The 15686-nt window shown below is 35.3% G+C and overlaps 1 protein-coding gene across 2 annotated transcripts in view; it reads left to right on the top strand.

Moving 5' to 3' along the window:
* Nucleotides 1-842: 842 nt before the first annotated feature.
* Nucleotides 843-15686, top strand: part of LOC113511213 (zinc transporter 2-like) — a 42718-nt gene continuing 27874 nt past the window's right edge. The window contains exon 1 of one of the 2 annotated variants that reach the window (XM_052900300.1): nt 843-1218. In XM_052900300.1, coding sequence (XP_052756260.1) covers nt 1087-1218 — 132 coding nt within the window. In that variant the 5' untranslated portion in view covers nt 843-1086. Of the gene's footprint in view, nt 1219-11044; nt 11331-15686 lie in introns of those variants that run through there. The other variant, XM_052900301.1, reaches the window with a different exon arrangement.

Here is a 15686-nt window from a genome sequence, read left to right as displayed (position 1 = left end):
AGGTCGACCTACAATTACGATGTCTCTTTTATCAACAATCTCCTCTCATTAACCTCCAGTTATTAGTTTACTACAGTATAATTGATGGAATAGGGTGGAAGGGATTGTTAGTAATGGAAAGGTTAGTCCCCATTGCTATCAATATACCCTACCAGGTCAACCTCAACGCGGTTCCCCCTGTAAACTATTGTGACTATCGTTGAATTCGTTACGACAGGCTGACTTAGCTTTTCATCGTCACCTATCACTTCTTACCGGTATCTCGCCAGTGTATACCGATAGTGCAGGCGGTGTTACCATGCCATTTACACCCATTAAAAAATAACTGGTCGAATAAGTACTTATGGATAAAATATAAATATTCTGCCGAAAAATGTCTAGTGCATCTTTCGTCATGCAATAATGTTTGAGCTACTGGCGATTTGCACTAATGTAGACCAAAGGTGTATACGGGAATCTTTGGATAAATAAAATAGTACAGAGAAAATAATTACATAAATATATTGATATAAATGTATTTGGAACGCATCTACTACAGCTGTCAATAATAGTGTCAAAGAGGCGTTTAATGTCAGATGTCACTTTTTCTGATTCGCGACCGTCGTTTTGAAGCATGAATTTATTTCCATTTCATAATTTAAATAAAGGGTTATTTCTATACATATAGTTTGATTTAGATCCAATAAAAGTTGTAATTTAAAGTACTATTAATTTTCACTATATTTAAGATTTATTAGCCTTATAAACATATATTTAATCATATAATAACAAACTTTTTTATTTTCTTAAATGAATGATTCTGTAGATTTAGTTTCGAAACGCACCATATCAGTATCAATCTTTGAGTCGCGGAAATTATACATTTTTTAAGTCGTCTCGCGTTAGTCGTCTCTTTTTATTTACCGTTCTAGTGATATCAGACAAACTCTTATTGTAAATAAAAGACGAATCTATGATATAACTGTATTCTATTTACATTGGCGTTCAGATTATTAACATCTCGGTCTTTGTGTGATTTGTAGTTATGTGTTCGGTAACATAGTGAGAGAAATTTAATTTTTTGCTAGTACTAGACTAGGCGCCAGAATGTCTGATGAGTTAGAAGCCAGGATGTGGGATGACGGGGGCTCAAGGTACGAGTCCAGGAGTCGGGGCGCGTACTTCGAGTCTGCATTTGCATCTTCAGAACATTTAGATAGAGCTCCTTTGTTATCTGAAGTGAGTATAACATTTATTGTCAATAGTTTATTAGATAAATTGTGATACGTAATTTAAATAATTTAGTTGATTATTCCGTATTTTTAATTTTCCACTAAATATCCTTCTTTTTCTTGTAAAGAAAATTATTTATTAATTAATCTGTAAAACAGAGATTAGGTTCATGCACTTTCTATGTTTATATCTCATAAAAAAAATTAAACTCAAACTGCTTTTTTTGTTGTTTGTATGTTTGTTAATTGATAATTTTTTAACTAGTAAATAATGTCAAATTTTTATTTACCAGATCATGATACACAAACCATAATCCTAAATTGTGTTAGAATAATAAAAAAAATCTATTCTATTCCAATACTTTTATTTATTCTAATCTCTGCTGGTAAAGCTGTAGAATATACCTAACTGCCATACTCGGAGAGATTAGTTAAATTAATACTAATGAGATGTAATAAGTTAATAAAAATTTAAATTGTTAATTGATGTAATAACAAAATTGGTAATTGCTTTTAACAGCCCCTAAATCCTTTAGTAACTCTGAGATGGACTTTTTTAAATGTATACTGAGGAGTTACCTGAATAATCATTAAACAAGTCTGAGTGTGTCAGTAATTAAGATGTGTAGTTCTGAATAATGCCTTATATAAATTGAAGTTAGTAGATACATTTTAAGCAACATTTTTATGCAATTTAGAATATTATTGAAAATTATGCTCTTCATCTATATATAGATATGAACAGTGCCATGTATATTGTAGAATACTCTGTAATATTTAATGTATTATTTTTCCTATAGTCAAAATATTATTCTTCTATGTGTGTTATTTATATTGCCATTACATACCATTGAAATAAAGCCAGACATTTATGGATGGTAGTTTGGCTGCAAAAACATTTTTTTTTATACAACTTAGAATGGCAAACAAGCTGACGGCCCATCTGATGGAAAGTGGTAACCGTTGCCTAACATGGTAACATGAGCAGTACCATGGACATAACAGAGTATACTGTTTTACCCATGATACCCCCATGTGTTGCCATTCCTGAGGACTCAAGTGTTATTCCTCTGTACCCTGTAAATTCACACCATATTCCTTCAACCGAAACACAGCCATGCAAACACAACTGCTTCACGGTTGAAACACAAATGGGACAGAGGTTCCCAAGCAATCGACTTTTGTACAAAGTCTCCCTCTGGTAAACATGAAAGGGACAAGGTTTGGGTAACTTTATTAACACCTATTATACAAATTAATTTTAACTAATAATTTTCTTAATACTAATAGTCATCTAATATGTTAGATGGTTGGGGGGAAAGGGATTGTTAGTAATGGAGACTAAGAATCCTATTGCTAGCAATATATCCAACCAGGTCGACCTCCTCGTGGTTCTCCCTGGAAACTATCATGGTGAATTCCTTGTGAATTCATCATGATGGGCTAACTGGCCTGTTTTCATTCTCATCGATCATCCTTCACTGGTGCTCGACCAGCGTATCTCGTTAGCACAGGCGGGGTTACCATACCATTTTCACCCATCAAAAAACAAAAAAAAAACCGGTAGAGAAAAACATGAATCTATCAGGCTACAGCCGAAATGTTATTTCTGTTTGTACATTCCAATTTATATGAGTGTGATAACATATCATAATTTATTACTGTAATAAGTATAGTTAATCTTATTTTTAAACAGTTGATAAATATTGGTAAATATTTTTTTTTTTCACTCAATACTTTGAGATTGTAATTTAATTTAATTTTTTAATATTCATTTAATACTAACAAAATTGTAATTGTGCATGATAATTCAAAAAGTTATCTGTAATGTTATTTGTACGTCAATATTCAGAAAAGAGAATGTTAATTGTGTTAACAAGTAGTAAAATAAATAACTATTTTATTTAATTTTTTTAAATATTTGTTATTTATTAATTATATTCTACAAAAAAAAATATGCAATCGAACATAGAACCTCTTCCTTTTTTGAAGTTGGGTAAAATATATAATTACTGCATCTTTTCTATCTCTTTTATGGTATAAAAAATAGATTATTGGCCTATGGGTTAATATTATGCATTTAATTTTTTAAAATTTACTCCATTTTAATGAGTTTTATGATAGTACGTACATATAGTATGTATTAATCATTGAATGTACTTCTCGACCGATAACTGTATTGACCCATACATGATGACTGCACCTGATAACAAGATAGAGTCAGTACACACTGACAGATTTGCGCTTGCAGCAAAGTACAATTATGATTGGCAATTAGCGATCTGGCCCGAATTCGCACGGGTAAATAGAATTTTCGAAAATAACCTATAACCTATGTTACTTCCTGATAATATAGTATTTAATAGATGAAAGAAATTTCAAAACTGGTTGAGTAGTTTTAAAGTTATCCATTACAAATAAACAATCAAATTTTTCTTTACAGTATTAATACTGATATACCTGTGAAAGTAAGCTTGATGATATAAGAATAAGAATAAGAATAATTTATTTGCTCGAAATGTGGTATAAAGGTCTTAAATGGTAGCTGAGCTACACATTTCGCCTTATCTAAAGGCATGCAAATTTTGTCTTAGCACATGTTAAGTAAAAATTTATCAATTACGTATGTCCAAATAATTATTCTAAATACATATTATTATATACATAGATATATAGAAGGAGTGAAAGAAAGAAAGATTTAGTATGGGATAATATAAATAATAATATTTACAATAAATAAATCTAGGCATATAATAAATAACGAATTATATTTTTCGTAAACTTAATTGTTAAAGAAGAGTGTCAAGCATGTCACTATTTATTTTTCTAAAACTACATAGGTTCTTTTATTTCTTTATTTATAGGAACACATCAGCATATTGCATTATAACAGATACATATAACAAACATTAAATACATAATTAGTGCACATGCTTTTTAAAGGTATTCACAGCATTTGCTTTAACATAATTATACAGTATGAAGGTTGACAGCCTACATCCCTATCTGGTTGATATCCACACGGTACCCCTGGAAACTGTCGTAGTTAATTAGTGGTAATTTCGTCAAAATGAGTCAACTGACTTGCTTATCATCCCTCATTGGTGCCCCGCCAGCGCATACCGATAGCGCAGGCGGGGTTACCATTCCATTATCGTGTCATAACAAAAGCTAATCTGTAATGATACATATGGTAACCTTAAGGTTGTCTTGAAAAGATTGCTCTCAGCAATAAGACCGCCTTACTGTACTTATACAATTGTATCGTTGTGTTTGTAAATTGTCTTGCTTATTTCCTGTATTGTATAATGCAAATAAAGTATACTCATTCATTCATTCATTCATATGGTACAAACGGGAAAGAAATGTTTGTTCCATTCTTTGTTTGTAATAGATAAATAAAAAAAAAACTACTCAACCTATTTTAAAAATTCTTTCATCAATAGAAACATACATTATCAACCGTTATCTGTCCACTGCTGAGTATAGGCCTCCCCCTGTTGGCGGGTTTTGTCAGTAGCTGCCGCGCTTGGCAGGCAGATTGACCTCTGCAGTTAGGCTTTGGTGATATTTTTTTTTTGATGGGTGAAAATGATATGGTTACTCCGCTTGCGCTAACGGGATACGCTGGCGGAGCACCAGTGACGGGTAATAGATAAGAATGAAAACAGGCCAGTTAGCCCATCATGATGAATTCATCAGGAATTAACCATGATAGTTTCCAGGGAGAACCGCGAGGTCGACCTGGTTGGGTATATTTCTAACAATGGGATTCTCAGTCTCCATTACTATCTCTTTCCTCCGAACTTTGGTGATGTTTGAAGAGGTATATTGTTGATCATCCCTTGACCATAAGTTCCCTTAGTCGCCTTCCGACACCCATGGGAAAAGATAGGGTGGCCTATTCTATGCCGGGACCACATTATCACCAAGTAACATAGGCTTATATACTAACTCCTTTATTACTACAAACTAAAACCTACAAACCTATTTTAACTGGGAGGAAAGGGATTGTTAATAATGGGGTCTAACTGACCCATTGTCAGTAATACACCCTATCAGGTCGACCTCCACACGGTTTCCTCTGGAAACCATTATGGTTAATTCTAGCGAAATTCGTCACGATGGGCTAACTGATTTGCTTTCATCGTCACCTATCATCCCTCACTGGTGCCTCGCCAGCGCATAGCGATAGTGCAGGCGGGGTCACCATTCCATTATCACCCATTAAAATAAACCTATTTTAATTATTACATTGTTTTGCCACTGTCTTTTAAATTGGGAATTTAGAACAAAATAAAGAGACAACAGTTCAATTGCTAAAATAGGTTTATGAGAGTTTTTATGTTTTTTATTAATAAGAGAGGTAATTATTTTAGAAAATTCTATTTACTCGAGCGAAGCTGGGCCGGGTCACTAGTTTACAATGTTGTTTATCTTTAAAGTAGTAGCTAGAAAATGTTTATGCACGTAGGTTCGGCGTGTGTGCCCCGGCATAGAATGGGCCACCCCTTCCTTTCCCATGGGTGTCGTAAGAAGCTTAATGGTCGAGCGATGGGCAGCAGAGTCCCTCTTAAAATTACTGGCAAAACATACTTTATGGGGAAGGCTTATGACCAGCAGTGGACAGTTAATAGTGAAATAATAAATAATAATAATAATAAAACGTGATACCAATATGACCGGACATCAAATCTCGCGTTGTAAAATAAAGTGTACCGTTTTGTTATCGCTTGAAGTTTATGGTGGCATACAAATTACTTTGATAAAATTTTGCTATTTGTGTTATAATATAGGCATGAGTAATAAACAATATTGTTAACACAATAATGCACGGTTTAATGACATTCGACTCAGTGGTATATATAATAGAAAAATATTATATTTAATCTATGGTTGTGAATAGTCGTGGATTGATGGCAACCGCATTCTGCGAACAATGTATTTGCCTGGGTGTTTATTTTTATCGTAAGACACTTTGTTTCCTGAATGAGTTTGAAATAGGTTGAAAAGGTTTACGACGAGGCAAGATACGAGTACATATAATACATAGAAGATATTTAACAAAAAAATATATGAGGTTTTTTTTTATACAACTTAGAATGGCAAACAAGCTGACGGCCCACCTGATGGAAAGCGGTAACCGTCGCCTATAGACATGAGTAATACCATGGACATAACAGAGTATACTGTTTCGCCCATGATACCTCCCATGCGTTGCCATTCCTGAGGACTCAGATGTTATTCCTCTGTACCCTGTAAATTCACGCCATATCGACTTGTGAACAAAAACACGAAATTGAGTCCGATATATATATATATATATATATATATATATATATATATATATATTGTTATAATAAGTAGTTTAATAAATTATATATGTATATTTGATATTTTTGTGCATTACAAGTTTTTGTATTTTATGCACGAAAAATGATGAATTCACTCTTGCGCCACCTATGCACTTCTATATGCCTTATCAAGTCGACCTCCACGTGGTTCCCCCTGGAAACCATCGTGAACAATTCCTGTTGAATTCGTCACGATGGGCTAACTGACCTACTTTATCCTCACCTATCATCCTTCACTGGTGCCCCGCCGGTGTATACCGATAGCGCGGGTGGGGTTACCATTCCATTATTACCCATTAAAAAAAAACTGTTTCGACCACAAGATAGTCTATTTTGTGGTCGAAATAGTTATGTATTTATTTACATTTTCTTTAAATTCTGTTGAAAGAAATTATACTGTAGGTTTTCAAAATCATTGTCAATCCTGACACGAGATAAAATGAAATATGTATCGAGTTATATGATAGGCAATAAGTGGTAGATAACTAGTTATCAAAGGTACTCGCGTTCAAGGATTTCAAGTAATAGAATTTACTACGTGATTGTCGCTTTACCAAGCATACGTCTATTCGTATTGTATTTTTTGAGATACCTTTTACTAGACTAAACTCCATTTTTATTTTTGATGGGTGAAAATGGAATGGTAACTCCGCCTGCGCTTACGGGATACGCTGGCGGAGCACCAGTGAAGGGTGATTGATGAGAATGAAAACAGGCCAGTTACCCCATCATGATGAATTCATCAGGAATCAACCATGATAGTTTCCAGGGTTAACCGCGTGGAGGTCGACCTGGTTGGGCATATTGCTAGCAATGGGATTTTTAGTCTCCATTACTAACAATCCCTTTCCCCCCGACTAAACTCTATTTTGGAATTTATATCAGTACCGTCTCGATATCTACTCGTGTATATTAGATTCTTCTAAACATTATCATGTATTGGGTTTTGCCAGTTTGTCACGCTTGGCAGGCGGATTTGTAACCGCAGTTAGGCTTTGGTGATGTTCTAAGAGACGCTGCTGCCCATCCCTCGAACATTACGTTGCCTTAGCCCTCTCTTACGACGCCTATGGGAAAGGAAGGCGTGGCTCGTGCTATGTTGGGACCACACGGTAATTCTCTGGACTTTGGTGGCGAAAAAACAGAACATCATCTATTTAATATCGCCCATACTAGTTTTTTTTTATGGGTGAAAATGGTATGGTAACCCCGCCTGCGCTAACGGGATACGCCGGCGGAGCACCAGTGAAGGGTGATAGATGAGAATGAAAACAGGCCAGTCAGCCCATCATGATGAATTCATCAGGAATTAACCATGATAGTTTACAGGGGGAACCGCGTGGAGGTCGACCTGGTTGGGTATATTGCTAGCAATGGGATTTTTAGTCTCCATTCCAACATTCAACAATCCCTTTCCCCCCAAGATCACCCATACTAGTTGGATATCTATAGGTATATACATTTTTATCACGCGCTTTATTTTGATATACATATACTTTTATCTAATGATATGATAATTTTTATCCGCGACTTTGTCTGCGTGACTGTGTATGTTCATTGACCGGGATAAAATAACCTATGACCTTCTCCATCTCATACGTGTTTACTAAATTTCATAACAATTTGTCAAGCCATTGAGACGCCAAGAGGTAACAAGTCACTTTAGATAGATAGATTGATACTCTTTATTGTTTCCTTCAAAAGATTACAATAGTAAACTTATTATAGATACAAACAATTACAAGAAATTATCATAATGAGAAAACAATGGGTGGCCTTATCGCTAAAATCGATCTCTTCCAGGCAACCTTTGGATGAAGAGGAGTAGTTATAAACAATTTTTTTTAAATTCACTTTCTTATTTATAATATTAATAACTGATAGGTAGGATTGAATAACTGATAGGTATTTAATATATCTGTTATTTGCTCAATATATAGATATTACAACTGGCGTGTGTACATACAGTTATTTTGCTTCGTAACTAGCAGTTTTTTTATTCTGCAAAGAAAAATGTGACAAAAACGGGAGAAATCCAAAAAGATTATGTTATGCAAAAATAATACTGAAAATCGGTTTGAATCGGCTACATAAATGTCGATATTTTATCGAGCAAAATGTAGGTACTTGTTATTTATTTGTTTGTTACCATTTGGCGCCGTAACGTAACGTAGTTCAAGTATTCGTTCTGAAATTTGGCATACTTTTACATCCCTTGCTCATAAAAACGACAATCTTCCCAATATTATAAATTTGAAAATTTTTATAAGTGTTTGGATGTATGTTACGCTAAAACGGATGAATGAATTTGTGTGAAATTTGATACAGATAAATTCGCTCATAGAGTACTTTACATATAGAATACTTTGTGTACTAATGCATACGGGTAAAGCCAAGGGTATTAGCTAGTAGTATTTTTCTTTTGTTCTAAATTTCAAATTTGAAAGGAAGTGACGAAACTCCAAAAGGTAAAATAGATTTTCTTGGTGGTCTTTTCAATTGTAAAGACATTTTATTTATTTATTTTTACTATAACATTTAAGTCGATTGGTACACATGTGTGATTGTAACTACTAATGTACTGTCAGTTTTCTGATATTGGGTTTGCTGGAAGAAATCTCTATTGGAGATAAACTCGCCTTTGTGCACTATTATGTTTGTTTTTACATTTTAATAACCTTTTTGTACACAAAAGGTTATTAAAATAAAGAAAAGATTTGAGGTTTTAGTTTTTATAAAAATAAGGATAGTATTTGGAATGGGGAAGTTTTTTTTTAATGGGGTGAAACGTGAGGCATCCGTCACTGGTGCCTCGCCAGCGTATTATCACGGCTTGTTCCATCATGGGGATTTCACTAAGAATTAACCACGATAGTTTCCAGTGAAGACTTTGTGAAGGTCGACCAGATGGGATATTGTCAGCAATAAGAACCAACTGCTCATTACCGATTATTCATTCCTTCCCCGGAATGGAGAATTACATAGGTTATTTTGTATCATGATCTATAACTACTAGGTGATAAATCACCCGTCTTTATTTAGTCTTATCTATTTATACATACAAGAGATGTTTTTGATGGGTGTAAAGGGTATGGTAACTCCGCCTGCGCTAACGGGATACGCTGGTGGAGCACCAGTGAAGGGTGATAGATGAAAATGAAAACAGGCCAGTTAGCCCATCATGATGAATTCATCAGGAATTAATCATGATAGTTTCCAGGGGGAACCGCGAGGAGGTCGACCTGGTTGGGTATATTGCTAGCAATGGGATTCTCAGTCTCCATTACTAACAATCCCTTTCCTCCCACATACAAGAGATAGTAAAATATTTTACTGATATTGAATGTGCGTCACTTTAGTATACTGATATATTGGTTAATATATATGAAATTCAATTAGTGTTTACATATGTGTGAATGAATGAATATACTTTATTTGCATTATACAATACGAGTATAAGGAATAAGCAAGACAATAAATTTAACTATCATGATTATTTGGGCGTGTGTGTGTTGGTTTGCCTTTGCCGATTGGGTATTTTTTTTTATGCTATGTATTGGATTTGAGTTCCCAAGAAATTGCGTTTGGTGTACGCTCGCATATGTCATGGTTTGCAGCTGGTTGACTTATAATATGGGTGATGGATTTGGGCTTCAACATTGAGTGGGTACTGAGAGCTTATTGCCGATTGGGTAGTTCCAAGTTTATTTTACTGGGTTTGCAGTAATAACGAGTTTGTTGTTTATTTGGAGATGATTTTAATATGTAAGCAACTGAACTATATAAATTTACAATACTTTGTATATACATATATGAAACGAAGAGGTGACGGTATATAAGTAAAGTATAACGAATGACGTGAATGTGGCTGCTGATTAGTAGGTCGTCGCAATTTGCTCCACACTTCACGATACTTGCAGCAACCATAGATTATGCAGTAACAATGATATCAGTTTTTAACTGTCTACTGCTGAACATTAGCCGTCCTCTTGCGGGGTTTTGCCAGTAGTTGCCACGCTTAGCAGGCGGATTGGCAACCGCAGTTAGGTTTTAGAGATGTTTTAAAAAGGATGATACTGCCTATACCTCGTATTTCTTTAGTCGCCTCTTACGACACTCGACACGAAATGGGGTTTGACAGCCCATTACCATCAATTCTTTTCCTCCCTATAATATATAGTTATGATAGCAATCAAGTTTCAACTGTGAAGCAGTAGTGTTTGCATGGCTGTGTTTCGGTTTGAAGGGTGAGATATGGCGTGAATTTAGTGGATACAGAGGAATAACATCTGAGTCCTCAGGAATGGTAACGCTTGGGGGGTATCATGGGCGAAACAGTATACTCTGTTATGTCCATGGTACTGCTCATGTCTATAGGCGACGGTTACCACTTTCCATCAGGTAGGCCGTCAGCTTGTTTGCCATTCTAATTTGTATAAAAAAAATATTGTTGTTTATTGACATTACTGCGATCCCAAAACTGTATAAGGCCTTTGTCTAAAAGGCAAAATCAGTGGGTCATACACAAATCAACCCATTGATTTTTTGCTCCGCTGACCTTAACGGGCCGCCGAACGACGTAAGAAATTAGGGACGTGTCTCTTTACACATCACTTATTCAACTACCCACATAGGAAAATAAAAAATCTATAAAAATATGCGGCACATGAATAATAATGATATTCAATTGTTAGTGTGTGGGTGCTTATGGTGTTGTTAAGTGACAATTTATACAGTTTGAAACGCAGCCAAAATGGTAGCTAATGTAAGTAATTATTTACCTACGCAATAGAAAATCATTAGCATAATTTTCAACTGAATTCAGATAGGGAGACTTTGTACAAAAGTCGATTGCTTGGGTACCTCTGTCCCACTCGTGTTTCAACCGTTAAGTAGTTGTGTTTGCATGGCTGTGTTTCGGTTTGAAGGATGGGATACGACGTGAATTTACTGGGTACAGAGGAATAACACCTGAGTCCTCGGGAATGGCAACGCATGGGGGGTATCATGGGTGAAACAGTATACTCTGTTATGTCCATGTATTGCTCATGTCTATAGGCGACGGTTACCACTTTCCATCAGGTGGGCCGTCAGCTTGTTTGCCATTCTAAGTTGCATAAAAAAATAAAAAAATTTTGTATGTATGTAATATCATGAATGTGAAAAATTAACTCACTTTCACACTTACAATACTAGGTGTTTTCCGCTGCTTTACCCGCATGCTTTAATATATAAAATATTCTATACATTGAATTATAGGGTTTAACCTAGTCTTGTAGGGGGAAAGGATTGATAATTGAAACTGTAGAAACACGAATGGGACAGAGGTACCCAAGCAATCGACTTTTGTACAAAGTCTCCTCTGGTTATACATACATATCTGTTACGCCTGTTTCTCATTAGGGTAGGCAGAAACAATACAACGCCAAATGCTTCGATTTAAACAGACCTCTTTCGATGCCTGCACATCTTAGCTCCACATTTATATTACTTAAATAAGGATAAAGAAATACATAACATATTATATATGTATATAACTAAGTTTGGTTCGAGTGCCTTCTGAATTTATTAGTTATTTCAGTTCATATTCGACCCTTATAACTTTGATATAAGGTTGAAAGTAATGGGTCGGACGTGTATAGGTATGGATTGTTATTTTTATCATATACTAGCGACACGCCCTGGTTTCGCACGGGTGCACATTGCATCACATCATATTAGAAACCTCTTAAATTATCAGTGTTTCTCTACTATATAATGCATGTATTATACATATAAACCTACCTCTTGAATCACTCTATCTATTAAAAAAACTGCATCACAATCCTTTGCGTAGTTTTAAATCTAAGCATACATAGGGATAAATAGACGTGAAGCGACTTTGTTTTATACCGTGTAGTAATAGTAAAATTCCTCGTAATTCTAATTCCTGTTCGTACCATGCTTCTTTGTACATACTAGGGGTGGGTAGCAATATCTATATATTTCAGTTACAATATCTATACACTAGTCCAATAATGTATACGTTAAAAGTCTGTTATAGATAGATAGATAGATAGATACTCTTTATTGTTTCCTCCAAAAGATTACAATAGTAAACTTATTATAAATATAAATAATTACAAAAGCAATATTTAATAACAGACGTAACATATTTGAAAATAGATATCTGACCGATATGGACGTTACCGAAATGGGTGATGACTTTTTATTCGCCATCAATATCCAGAGGAATCCAATATATAGGTTTCGCATTGATATTCAATATATAGGTTTCGGATTGATATCCAATATATAGATTTCGGATTGATATCCATATTACCTATGCCTAGTATACATCAGTATTTTTTAATATATAATAATGGAATGGTAATCTTAGGCGCGGTTATCGATTCCATTTTCATCTTATTAAGAGCGTTCATACTTGATTTTGCCGGAGTGTGATAACGTCGCAATTATGTGTCAATTAAAAAAAAACAATTAATTTTTTTTAATGTTTTTAAAAATGGCCGTGTGGTCTCGGCATAGAATGACCCCTTGCTTTCCCGTGGGTATCGTAAGAGGTGAATAAAGAAACTTAATGGTCGAGGGATGGACAGTAGCGTCCCTATTTAAATATCAGCAAATTTTAAATAGGGACGCTACTGGTAAAACTTCCCAATAGAAGGTACCGAACATAGGCCATGTTCAACAGTGAACAGTTAACGACTGATAGGATGATGATGATGTCATTTTTTTTTATACAACTTAAAAGAAGCTGACGGCCCACCTGATGAAAAGTGGTAACCGTCGCCTATAGACGTGAGCAGTACCATGGACATAACGGAGTATATTGTTTCGCCCATGATACCCCCCATGCGTTGCCATTCCTGAGGACTCAGGTGTTATTCATCCGTACCCAGTAAATTTGCTGTAATAGCAAACTATCACCCTCATATAAATACGTCAGTATTTAATATTATTTTCCAGGGGGGAGAAGGCTTAAAATAGGTGCATATGTATTCTGAGACATGTACTTGTGAAGCTTCCCTCGTATACTTGGTTGAGCAAGAGACAACTCTAGAGTGGACAATAGACAATTCTGGAGTGAGCAATAGACAATTCTGGAGTGGGGAATAGACAATTCTGGACTGAGTAATATACAATTCTGGTGTGGGTTTTAGATAATTTTGCTTATTGAATTTAAACAATTTAATCTATTAACAATTTAGACATTTATGTACATAAAAAGCATTGTGCGAACCAAAGTAAATTAGGCTAGTAGGTAGGTAAGTTGTTCGCAAACTTTTTACAAGTTACTCTTGACCCGCTCGCTGGCCAGTGATTGTGAAACTGTTTATTTTATGTTGGACGTATCTAATTTTGTGTAAATACGATAACAAAGCTGTTTGCGGGAGAAGGAAGGTAATACAGGTAATGGGGATTAACGGCCCCGTAAATAGCAATATACCCTACTTTGCGGTCCTCCCCCCTGAAAATCTTCGTGGTTAATTTCTGATGAATTCGTTACGTCGGTCAAGTGATCTGATTTCGTCTTCATCAACGATCACTCACTGGTGTAATATATATTATGTTCTTTATATTATATTCTTTATTGCACTTGTAAATTACATTGTTAATGCATTTATAAATATTGTGAGCAAGGGTGGTGTTATCTCTGACAGAGATCACTTCCAGTCAACCCAGTTAGAAAGCATGTCGTTAGCGGGCAGCTGAAGTGCTACAACTATTAGTATTTAGAATACATAAACAAATATACAGTTAAATAAAATATTAAGATACATAATAAAATATTACATAAATACATATACTATGAATAAATATAATACCTACATACTTATACAATGGATGTTAAAATAAATGAAAATTTTTAGAACTGGCTACTTGAAAGCAGAATATTAAAAAAAATGTTAATATTTTGAAAATTGAACTTTTTACGAATAATATTGAGTATATAATTTATTCGTTTGTCATTTGTTTTACGGTTTGGCGGCAAATTGAAAATAGTCTGTGTAACGTTTTCACAAACTTAACACGAGAAAATTTTTATGCGATGATTTTTTATGACTTTCGATGTCATCTAAGTCAACAAGAAAGTAATGATAGACTACGATTGGCCTTTCACAATGAAGCTCCGTCTCGTGCCACTGTTTACAACTGGTTTAATGAGTTTAAACGTGGTCGCACTAATCTCATCGATGATGTGCGTGAGGGACGGCCTTCTACGGCGACGACTGAAGATAACGTTATTGTTGTGCGGCGTATGATAGACTGACAAAAGAGTGGCCTATCAGCAGATCCGGGCAAGCTTAGGGATTGGTATGAGTTAAGTGTACAAAATTCTCCATGAACATTTGGCGGTCAGGAAGCTTTGTGCCCGGTGGATACCTTATAATTTGACCGAGGCTCAAAAACTCCGTCGTGTTGATTGGTGCCGTGAAATGCATGAAAGATATAACCGAGGTGACTCACATTCTGTGTTTGACATAGTTACGGGAGACGAAAAATGGATTTGCTGTTATGATCCCGAAACTAAAAGACAGTCAGCTCAGTGGGTGTTTCCTTCCGAGGAGTTGCCAACTAAAGTGAAGAGAGGTCGAAGCGTGGGATAAAAGATAGTGGCCTTGTTCTTTGGAAGGATAGGTCATTACGCGACAATTGTTTTAGAGTATCGAAAAACAGTTACTGCAGAGTGGTACAGTAACAATTGTTTGCCACGATTTTTGGAAAAAGTGCCTAAGAAACGACCTCGCTGTAGGATCCTCCTTCACCACGACAATGCTTCGTCGCACACCGCCATGCAAACGATCGATTATTTGGCGACCTCAGACGTAGAACTACTGGGTCATCCGACTTTTATTTATTCCGAAAAATAAAAGAAACTTCGAGGAAAACGTTTTATTGACGCCGACGAAGCTGTGGCTAACGTAGCCAGAAGGCCGTCGAAGAGATCCCTAAGGACGAGTGGGCGAAGTGCTTTTCTCAGTGGTTCTATCGGATGCAGCGATGTATTGACGTTAATTGATGACTATTTTGAAAATATAAAATAAAGGTAAAAACTTGCTAATTTAATCAGTTTTTGATTTTCTAAGGATTTTCAGTTTGACGCTCGTATCATGTG

The sequence above is a fragment of the Galleria mellonella genome, unplaced genomic scaffold (genome assembly GCF_026898425.1).
Source record: "Galleria mellonella isolate WM207_F2 unplaced genomic scaffold, CSIRO_AGI_GalMel_v1 utg643, whole genome shotgun sequence".
In the NCBI taxonomy this organism is placed as follows: domain Eukaryota; kingdom Metazoa; phylum Arthropoda; class Insecta; order Lepidoptera; family Pyralidae; genus Galleria; species Galleria mellonella.
This window is presented reverse-complemented; position numbering and strand designations above follow the sequence as displayed.